This window comes from Mchenga conophoros, linkage group LG3 (genome assembly GCF_057382185.1).
Source record: "Mchenga conophoros isolate Kocher_MC1m ecotype Shallow Benthic linkage group LG3, M_conophoros_male_GT1.1, whole genome shotgun sequence".
Classification (NCBI taxonomy): domain Eukaryota; kingdom Metazoa; phylum Chordata; class Actinopteri; order Cichliformes; family Cichlidae; genus Mchenga; species Mchenga conophoros.
The window spans coordinates 7,757,815-7,768,802 of record NC_140528.1 but is presented as its reverse complement, the minus strand read 5'-3'; the positions used below and the strand labels follow the sequence as shown (position 1 = coordinate 7,768,802).

The 10,988-nt window shown below is 43.8% G+C and overlaps 1 protein-coding gene across 1 annotated transcript in view; it reads right to left on the bottom strand.

Annotated features, from left to right (window-relative positions):
* Positions 1-1,730: 1,730 nt before the first annotated feature.
* LOC146577133 (uncharacterized) overlaps positions 1,731-10,988 on the bottom strand; it is a 126,438-nt gene continuing 117,180 nt past the window's right edge. The window contains exons 15-17 of the mRNA XM_085268097.1: positions 5,854-6,027; positions 2,790-2,836; positions 1,731-2,641 (exon numbers count right to left, since the gene is read on the bottom strand). Coding sequence (XP_085124223.1) covers positions 2,097-2,641; positions 2,790-2,836; positions 5,854-6,027 — 766 coding nt within the window. The 3' untranslated portion in view covers positions 1,731-2,096. The remainder of the gene's footprint in view (positions 2,642-2,789; positions 2,837-5,853; positions 6,028-10,988) is intronic.

Sequence of the window (10,988 nt, the reverse complement as noted above, 5' to 3'; positions counted from 1 at the left end):
GATGGATGCGTTCAGCATGGAGCCCCTGAGCTGTGTTACAGACAAACATGGAAACTGACAGGTCTGTGTCATTCACAGTCTGTAACACTTCTAAACAACAGAGGCTGACCCAAGTGCCTCAGAGCCAGGCACGCTCACATCACAGCTCTCTAAATAAGCCAGTTTCAAAATAAGAGCTGAAAGCTGTGTTTGCTTGTGTTAGCTTATTATTGTGGAGACTAACATTCAGTGATCATGTGTTCAGACTGATAATGATTACTCTCAGAAATCCTGATCTTTGTATTTACTGTGTGTTGGATCAATAACTGAGATTCATGGTATCACACAGCTGTGCTGCTGGTGATGTCAGCACATCTGGAACAATACGAGGTATCTGCTACCAGACTGAGCAGGACGTGAGACCTGTGGACTGTTTAAAGCTGTCCCTCCACAGCTCACTCAGACCTGATCCACACCTCAGTGATATTCTCTGACTTCCTCAGTAGAGACAGAAACCATTCAGATCTGGGACCATCAGCTGACTGATGATGTCACACAGACTGTGTTTTTCAGGAACAGTGATTCTGATGTGAGCCTGCTAGCTGACAGCAGACCTGATGAAAGCACATGTTCACATCTGTGAGGACAGACTGGACTCTTTGACTGCACCTTGGTTCTCCTCAGAGGTCTGTACAGGAGCATGTCCACCCCCACTGAAGATCTCAGTCACTGTGAAACATAGAAAGCTGCTTGTGTGGCCTCTGCCTCACATGTAGATACAGCTACAGGTTTCTCTGTCAGTCAGACTGAAACAGTGTCCTGATGCTGCATCATTCAGCTCTGTGCCCCAGTCAGCATCACTGGGAGCTACCAGTGTTTCTGCCCTTTTCCTGTAACACTACACTCAGCACAGGCTCAGCTGGTATCCAGTGTTGGACTTTGGCTTCAGCTGCTGTGATAGATCCTCTAACATAGATCAGCTCTGCTACATGTTGTTAGATAAGTGCAGCTGCTGTCATGTCCTGATGTTTCTCTGGCTCAGCAGCTTCTCCATCAGAGGTTCACATGGAGCTGATCCAGTATCTCCAGTAACTGTGTTCTGTGCCTCACTGGTTCATCCTTCTGTCTGTGTGACGTCAGTCAGATGTTGAAGTTAAACTCTGTAATCTTCACTGTGTCACAGAGTTCAGTGAGTCCCGTTATTCACAGTATCAATCAGATCATCAGAGAACAGCTGATCAGCAATCAGTGGTGCCAACAGCGCCTCCTGTGGTGAGAGGATGCAATAATGCAATGTAGCATTTTTCCACTCAACACTTGCAGTCATGGAAACTGTCTGTTGGATCTGTGTGACGTTGCTTTCTTGGTTAGAGTTCCTCACAAATGTCCAGATGATTCTTCTAATGAGGCGTCGACCATGTTTGCAGCTCTTTGGAAGAAAACGTCGCCCTTTGCCATCCTTACTTTTCTTTGACTTCTTCAAATGCAGCTGAACTCCAGCTGGTATTTTCTTGGACTTTGCAGCTGTTTCTGGTCATCAGTTCATTCCTGCAAACCTCTGAAGCTGAACAACAATGATGCTGCATTGCTGGCTGATCCCAAAAGGTTGATTCTGTTCATCTGGACGTTTTCAGAAACGTTTGCTCACTGATCAGGTGACTTCTTCAGTCTCAGCTGACTGCAGCTTTACAAGCTTACAAACAGCACATTTGCACAATGACTGAAAGCAGCAGCACCTGATATATATGATACTAATATAATACATATACATATATAATCCATACTAATGATGAAGGAACTGAGCTCACAGTCCATTGTTCATTCAGTGAACTACTCAGTTTATTTTGGGCCTCAGAAATGCTCACTCTGTTTGTACATCACTGTCAGCAATAGACTCATTCTGCTGTGTGGACAGGAACACATGTGACATCACTTCCTGTTTGTTTGTGACTGAAGAAGTTTACAAGGAATCATTTAGAAGAGTTTCAAACATCAACTGATTGAATCCATGAATCTGAAAACGTGTTTGTGAGTGAAAGAGACAGACATGTACAGACTGAACTATCTGTTCAACAGTCAGAGTGTTTCTGTAACAGGAGACACTCTTTACACTCCACTCAGCACAGGGACACTGAGGAACCACGAGACCAGAGAAACCTAAACCCAGGATAAAGAGTTTGAGTGAATGTGGTGTTGAAGGTGTGGAGGTGGATCAGAGTGTCAGAGGAGACTCTGTAGAAGGACAGAGTGCCAGCAGGACAGTCCACATACACTGCTGCTCTGTTAGAGACAGAGGAGGAGGAGGAGGAGGAGGAGATGGGTGTGTAGCTGTTATTGTGCCTGACAGAATGAGGACCATCATCAGTGCAGATCAGACTCCAGGACTGATCATTGTATCCAAACAAACAGTCATTACTGCCTCCTTTCCTTCTGATGCTTCTGTAACTCACTGATATACAAACGTCTCCTCTCCACTCGACCTCCCAGTAACAGCGACCAGTCAGACCATTTCTACACAGCAGCTGATAATTAAAAACATCAAATCTGTCTGGATGATCAGGATATGACTGAACCTCCTCCACACGTGTCACCTTCCTGTTGTTGTCAGACAGTTGGAGCTTTGTGTTCACTGTGTTTGTGTCGATTGTGAGTTGACAGGAATCTGATAGAGAGAACAAACACAATCCAGCTGCAGTTATTGATCCATCATCTGTTCATTGATTGACACTTTGATGATGACTCCTGACATGATGAAGATGGTTGAATGTGTGCTGCTTTGTTTTCATGAATCCCATTAAAAACACACTTACACTTCCTCAGACCTGGTCTCAACCATCGGACTCCAGCAGGCTCCACCCTGAAAGGAGGAGGGGGGTCAGAGCAGCACAGTCAGCATGCACACATGGACATTACATGGCTCTCACACACACACTGTTACACACTGAGCTCAAAGCTCGGCTCCACTGTTTTATTCAAAGAAATCTACATTTATTTATCAGCACATTTAAAAACAGCTTGAGCCAAAGTGCTGCACAGAGTAGAGAGAAAATAGGAAACATACACAGTAATGACTATAAAGACTGGTCAGGATTGAAAGCTACAGAGTACAAATGTGTTTCCAACCGGCTTTTAAAAATGTCCAGTGTTGGTGACGACCTGATGTGAAGGGCGACTGTTCCAGAGTTTGGCTGCAGCCATCGATAAAGCTCACCTCTGTTTTTACGTCTAGTTCTGGTCAGAAGCTGCTTATCTGCAGACCTGAGGGCTCCACTTGGATTCTTTTGTTAAAGAGAGATAAGATGGAGCCAATCCATTCACAGATTTAAAGACAACCAGATCTGGAAGTGGATTCTACCACGTACTGGTAACCAGTGGAAAAAGCTGGTGATGGGTCGTCTAGCACAGACCCACCGCTGGAACCAGACAATTGATGAGGGAGAGAACTGTGACAGCGCCGTTCCTTCACTTGACCTCAGTCGCTCTCGTCTGCTCCCTCGTAACACTGCTCTTTATTGAGCTTACATGAATATGCACAAGTTCATTATGACGTCTTACACAGGTATGAACAAAGAGTACCAGTCTGTGCATAGTGTGTGTGTGTGTGTGTGTGTGTGTGTGTGTGTGTGTGTGTGTGTGTGTGTGTTCCAGATGTGACCCTGTGACCCCAAAGCTGGTGCTAAGAGTCCAGTGGTCCCCCTAACAAAGGGATCTTATACTTAACCAGACACAGAGTAGGTGTCCTCCTACACCAGGGGTCTCAAACTCGCGGCCCGCGGGCCAATTGCGGCCCGCAGGACGATAGTTTTTGGCCCCACCTTAATATGAAAATGTAATGTTAGTTTGATAATGTATGACACTTTACAGTGTTGTGGGCGGAGCTGAATTAACCCACCAATCAGGGTGGGATATGGATCTCAGGGGACACCAGCCGGGCTTGATGCAAGCAGGGAAACATTTCTCAATGAGTCAAAGTTCCAGCAGCGTTGCCCTGGAGTGTTTCTTTCTTTCCTGTGCCTGGCTGGCTTCCTCCTTTCTATTGGGCAAACGCCGACATTCGCCCCAGCGCGCTGCGTTCACAACACTTCAAAAAAAGTTGTTTTTTTAAGTTGCTGCCCAGCGGGACATTATACGTATATAGATTTATACACACGTCAGTGGGATTTAAAGTTATTTTTCCACAGAGAGAGATCTCATATTAACTCTCACAGTGATGCGTAGGCGGCGGGATAAAAGAAAAGTCATGAACTCAATGCAGCCCAATTTAGTCTGCAGTCACATAGCGACACCTGTTCATCGGCAACAACAGTCCCCGGTAACCCGGACTAATTATAGGGTCGCACCGTAATTTGTGGCTCGATGTTTTTATTTGCATCACTGCGTTTGCATTGCAGCAAACATGAACATTACATATATTTCAATATAATGTAAAAGCAGTCAAAACAACTAACATCAGAAACAGCTGATGTTATTTGTTATATGTCACGGTGTCATTTCCGCTTCTTTCTCCTGTAACAACAGCCCAGCGCCGTGAGCAGTCGCCTTTTTTGCGCTCGCTATCCCTGCACTTTCTACCATCTGCAAACGCCACGGTGTTCGTGTCATCATGAAAGACATGAACATCGAGCGTAAAAACAAAGGAGACTGCTACCGGCTTTTTATCTGCCGATCGCCGTGCTACGGTTGCAAGAAAAAGAAGCAGAAATGACGTTCTCTACGCGTTGAGACGTTCCCCGTCCGTCGGCTAAACGCTTGATTGAAACTTCAATGCGACAGTGACACCAAGTAGAATTATAAATGTCACATAGCCCCAAACATGTCTTTTTCAAAGCCTGCGGTGAAGAGAAAGGTTGGTGATGAGCACCGACAATTTCAGGAAAAGTGGGAAATGCAATATTTCTTTGATGAGCACAGGGGCACCCCGACCTGTCTTATTTGCACAGAGAAAGTTGCGCTGCACAAGGAATACAATTTGAAACGTCATTACACAACTAGACATGCTGAGCTGGATGCAAAATACCAGGGAGACGAGAGAGCGAACCGGGTTGCCAGTCTTAAAACAGATCTACTGAGGCAGCAAGATTTCTCCAAGAAAGCAACCAAAGAGAATAATGCAGCAGTCGGAGCCACGTGGTTAGTGAGATGATTGCTAAAGCAGGGAAGCCATTCACAGAAGGTGCATTTGTCTAAAAGTGCATATTGCAGGCTGCAAATATAGTCTGTCCGGGAAAGAAAGGTCAGTTTAGCAACATCAGCCTTTCTGCCAACACCGCAGCAGATCGCATTTCTGACCTGTCAAGTGACATTTATGACCAACTGTGTGAGAAAGCCAAATGTTTCAGTGTATACTCAGTCGCTCTTGATGAGACCACAGACATCACCGACACTGCCCAGCTCCCAATGTATGTCCGTGGTGTTGATGACAGTTTTGAAGTGATGGAGGAGCTGCTCACAGTAATGTTTAGTTAGTAAAGTTTATGGGCCCTGTTAGAATCAATATTTCATTCTCATTCTGTTGTTTGACAACAATAACAGAAAAATGTGCACTTGAGAACAAATTTATTGTGAATTCAGCTGTGAATGTAGAGCTTGTCATTATTTAAGCTTCCATTTCCAAATGTTAGCTGACACTTTATTAGGTACACTGGTATCTATATCAGGTACACCTGTGACCTAAATGTTCCTGCAAACAGACTCCTTGGAGACCCCTACATAAATATCCATGAACTATCCAGCTAGACTAGTGTGTCTGTCCCTGAAAATATTCCTGCATGTGTGATTGTTCATGTCTCATCTGCAGGAAACAAACAGGAAGTGAGTGAAGGACACAGGAAATGTTTCCAGCTCTTCCTCCTCTATCAGATTTTCTCTCCATACCTGAGAGTGTCCAGTCTCCAGCCTGGATCCTTCAGTCCAGCCGACAGCAGCTTCATTCCTGAGGGACCTGGATGATTGTAGCTCAGGTCCAGCTCTCTCAGATGGGAGGGGTTGGAGCTCAGAGCTGAGGCCAGAGAAGTACAGCCTTCCTCTGTGATCAGACAGCCTGACAGACTGCAGACATACAAAACAACAATCTATCTGTCAACAGTTGTTTTCTCTTTGTCACAATAACATCTATCCATTTACATCCATTCAATGTAACTTTATTTATAAGTGACAATACCCAATGGACAACAACAGTCATCTGAAGCTGTTTAACAGTGTAAGGTAACAGCCTCCAATATTAGAGAGAAAGCCCCAAACATCAGACAATTGTGGAGATACAGAAATTCTTTTATTGCTGCCATATAATCTGCATCATTATAACTGCATTAATAATGTTCTTTACAGCATTATTCCATCTAATAATATTTCTCACACTATTGATATTGCATTAAAGTTGTCTATTGAAGATGTTCATTTGAGGATCCTTCCATTATGTTAACTTTTATTACAAGTACGGTCAGAAGTATTTCATACACATTGCATATTTGTGCTTATTTTGAGTTGATGTTCGGTTCATTAAGGGTCTTAAGCTTCACTGGCGTGACTGTCCAGGTGATCCATGCTGAGGGAAACTAGAACAGGATGATTGCATGCATGCTTACAACACATATAATCTAGGAATGTGTCAGGCCTGAGGCCTTAACTCATTTGGTGTCTCACTATATTTTACTCTACTTGGCAACAGATGACCAGAGTCAATAATTAGCCCCAGAGACCCTGAGGGCTTGAAGTTTATTACCTTGTATGGAAGGTGTTACAGAAAAGAGAAGTTCTGTGTCTGTTTATAGCCATTAAACATGTACAAGATGTACCATTAACTGTGACTAATGTCTGGAACCTATTTTACTCTGACTATTTTTATTGACGCCATGGGGGGGCGTGTACCCCACTGCTTTGTAAGTGTCCACAACATGTATTTTTGTCAGAAGACATAGGCTGATGTTTTCTCCTGTGTGTTAGTAAACTCATCGTTTGATTGCACTTCTGTGGGGCCTCCGTGGTTTGTCTCACTGCTCTACATTGATAGATTTCGCGACACAATCCACTGTGAGCAGCACTTGGTGATGGTGGGAAGAAGAACTCCCTTTGACACAAAGATCCTCCCAGTGAAAACAGGCTCCAGGAGGAGCATCTACCATGACTGGTTGCAGGGTGAGGGGAAAGAGAAGAGATGAGCTCAGAGAGACAAGAACAAAACAGAGAGACAAAAGTTAAGGACACGTAGTAGTGACATATAAAAGCATCAGGAGTGAAAAGAGGGGAGAAGAAAGCAGAGCATCATGGGAAGTCCACCAACAGCCTGAGCCTATAGCAGCATAACTAAGGGATGGGTCATCTGATCCAGCTCGAACTATAAGCTTTATCAAAAAGGAAAGTTTGAAGCTGATCTTCAAAGTAGAGAGAGTGTCTGTCTCCTGAACTCAAACTGGGAGCTGCTGCCACACCAAGTCCAACATAGCCAGGCTGAGTCGTTAGATTAGTCCAACGTAAAGTCAGAAAGTCATTACTTATGTCATATTTTAGTGCAAATGTAGAAAAACTGTCCAAAAGTTATTTCTAAATCTGATATTAAACAGTTTAAATGGTGAAAAAAGCTGTAAAGAAAACAGAAAGAGTGAATAAAAGCCTCTTTAGAGGGTCACCAGTTTAAAACTCAGACATTTAAACTGGTGATTCTCCTTCTCTGCTCCATTTCCTCTCTAGACTTCCTGTTGCTAGGAGGGATTTGATTGGCTGAACGTCCTTTTAGCCTTTCTTTAGTTCTTTGGGTGCTAATCAAAGAGGAAAACACACGAGTCATGTGACGTGACATAAGGAGCGCTCTGATTGGTTGGGATTGACAAACTATGGTGCTGTTTGCAAGCTTCGCTTTGCAGAGGCAAGAAAATCTCTTAGATAGTGATGAGACGCTCCACAGTGACATTTCCACACTTTGGAGCTTCTGAAGTGCAGATGTTTGGAAACGCTGCTCCAACGTGTGGTTCAAACACTCAGATCACGTGACCTCAGCTGCCACAGGTGGCATACCTGCTGCTTCCATGTTAGCATGTTAGCTCCAACAGGTGGTCAGTGTGAGAGCAGAAGATGATATCAGTGACATCCAAACAAGGAAGGAAGAGACTGTTGAAGGCAGCGAGCTGTGACTGCTGTGAACAGTGTCCTCACACTATTTTCTCCCTGTGTCAACATACATGAGGCTGCTTCAGCTGCAACACACCACAAACACCTTTATACAACTAAATATACTGAGAGTGCACTGCTGTGGTTGCTGTGGTAACCATCCATATATCCAGATGTTTGGGGCCGAGTCTGCTTCCTCATCCTTGGTTCAACCCTCAAAGTCTGATGTGTTTTTTTGTGATTTGGTTTTATTTGTTGTTCTATACACTGTGAAACAAAGCTAGAAGCCCCTGTGGTTCAGCGGGGGACTCAAACCCAGGACCCAACCTGCTCCAACAACAGTCAGAAGGATTTTGTTAAGTCTCATTTTCTCTTCATTAGGAAAACATCAATAATGAAGAGCACATGTTTATAGAGGCACATTCAGACCAATGACAACAGTCCATTCACACTGCCCTCCACCTTTTTAAATGTGAGTAAACACATCATGGTTCTGGTGCTGATGTGGTATCAGGGACAGGTGATGATTTTTAACTCAGTCTGAGGTTTGATTACATTGAACCTGCACTGCTTTCTCCTGTTTATGACACATTTATACCCAAAGTCGCAGCTGGATAACAAAGAACGAGGAAAAACACATTTGTTGAGAGAATTGTTAACAAATGTGGTGAGAGTGTTGTAATAGTTACAGACAGAACTATGTCTGTGAAGGTTCTCAGTCATCCAGGTCATCGTAGTCAAAGGAGCTTGCAAAGAAAAGCGTCTGGACTTCTTTAAGTTGCTTGAAGACGTTTCACCTCTCATCCGAGAAGCTTCTTCAGTTCTAAGGTCAAATGGTGGAGAGTCCCAGATATAAACCTAGTGGGAGTGACCCCCACAGAGGGACAAAAGGACCCCCTGATGATCCTCTAATCACCTGAGCCAAGGTGTGAAATTGGGTGTGGGACCCAATCAGCCAGAGTTTCGGGTGTGTTCATTGTGAAACCTGGCCCCACCTTGTCATGCGAATTCCTGAGGTCAGATGGCCCAGGATGTGAGTGGGCGTTAAGGCGTCTGGGAAGGGATCTCAAAACTGGATTATAGATGGCAGAGAGTTGGTGTCGTAAACCCCCGCCCCCGGGGGTCACTCCCACTAGGTTTATATCTGGGACTCTCCACCATTTGACCTTAGAACTGAAGAAGCTTCTCGGATGAGAGGTGAAACATCTTCAAGCAACTTAAAGAAGTCCAGACGCTTTTCTTTGCAAGCTCCTCAGACAGAACTATGATTTATTTATTTAAATGCATTCCAGGACATTTTTTAATCACGCTATGTCTCTTCCACGATGTTATTTTTCTTTCCTACAACGTACGTTACAATTACATTAGCATGACCATTTATCCAAATTAGGCGATGACATCATTTAGCGACTTCCAGCGACTTTTAGGACAGCCAATAGCGATTTTCCTTACTGAGGAATTGGCAACACTAGGAGCAGTGGGTGGATGGCAGCATCATCATGAAGGATCAGTGTGAGAATACATCATCATCCACAAAGAAAACCAGTCTGAGTGTCTGATGCTCTTGTTAGAAAGACGCAGTCGCAGCTTGTGGGTGCAGTTAGCTGGTTTGCTAGTTAGCTGCTCTGCTAGTTAGCTGGGAGCTAACTCACTCGAACATTTGATGCTAAACTGTCTAAACTGTGTGAGCAGCATTCATTGCTGCTCTGTGTTACTCTCCAGCCTCTCTTTCACTTAGTCCTCTCAGTTTTTTCCTCCTTACAAACTAGAAAACCTTCTTTTTCAGCTTCTCCTCCACACCCGAGCTGTGGCTAAGGTGCTACCAGCACGCAGGCTCGGTTTGTATAAATTCATGGGCTGCGTCCTCCTTAGGACACATTTGTAGACCGATTACGTCACAGCGACGCACCGAAGGCTGTCCAAATTCCTCCGAATGCAGCCGACAAATGCGTTCTCCTTTTCCCCGAATTTGAAAGATGGGTCGGGTGTGTCCTTCGTGGCCCACCATATCCCAGAATTCATTGTGCGGCCCAGCCAAACTCCAGTTTCCGGTAATGGTGACCGCTACTAAGTTTTAAAATTACTCTTATTAATCTTCCTGGGTCACAAAATAAACTTTTAACATATTTTCAGGGGAGAATGTGGGTGTGTAAACTTCAAATATCTGCTCGGTTTATCAAGATATCGCATATTTGCAAAAGTGCTTCGACGTTTTCGGCGACGTCTGTTACCCAGCTAGTCGAGAGCTCGAGGGTCACTGAAGCCGCAGAGAACGGCACAACTCCCGGCACATCATTTTCAGATCACTGCGGACTTTCGCTACTCAGGTTAAAAGTAATATTAGTAACATATGACTGAATCTATATCTCACTTAAAGCTTTCTGTAAATGAAAGAATCAGTGAAAATGAGGCACTTCAGCTGATTTTAAACAAAAACTCTGAACATAACCTGGTCCAGACCAGGTTATTGGTTCAGCATCAGTAACGGTGATGTAGCCAAGTAGAAACAGAGCTAGACAGACAAACATTTATGCTCACAATCACACATCTCCAGTTAACCCAGCATGCATGTTCTTGGACTGTGGGAGGAAGCAGAGAACCTGAAGACAACCCACACAGGCCACACTATCACTCTTATTTACAGAATTATAATCTAATTAGATGATAAAGTAATAAATTATTTGGTATTTTAATGAAAATACATTTTAAGCAATAGTTTATAAGTCAACAATTATAGTTAAATAAAGTGACAAATCAAACAGTCAATAAAACCTTCTACAGCTGAAATTAATGTAGACAATGTTGGGGTAAAAATCAGAGACGATAACTACCAAAATAAAACAGGAAGTGAATAACATTCAAGCTCACTTTAAGCTCAACAGTCAAACTCTGTTTTGTATTAATCT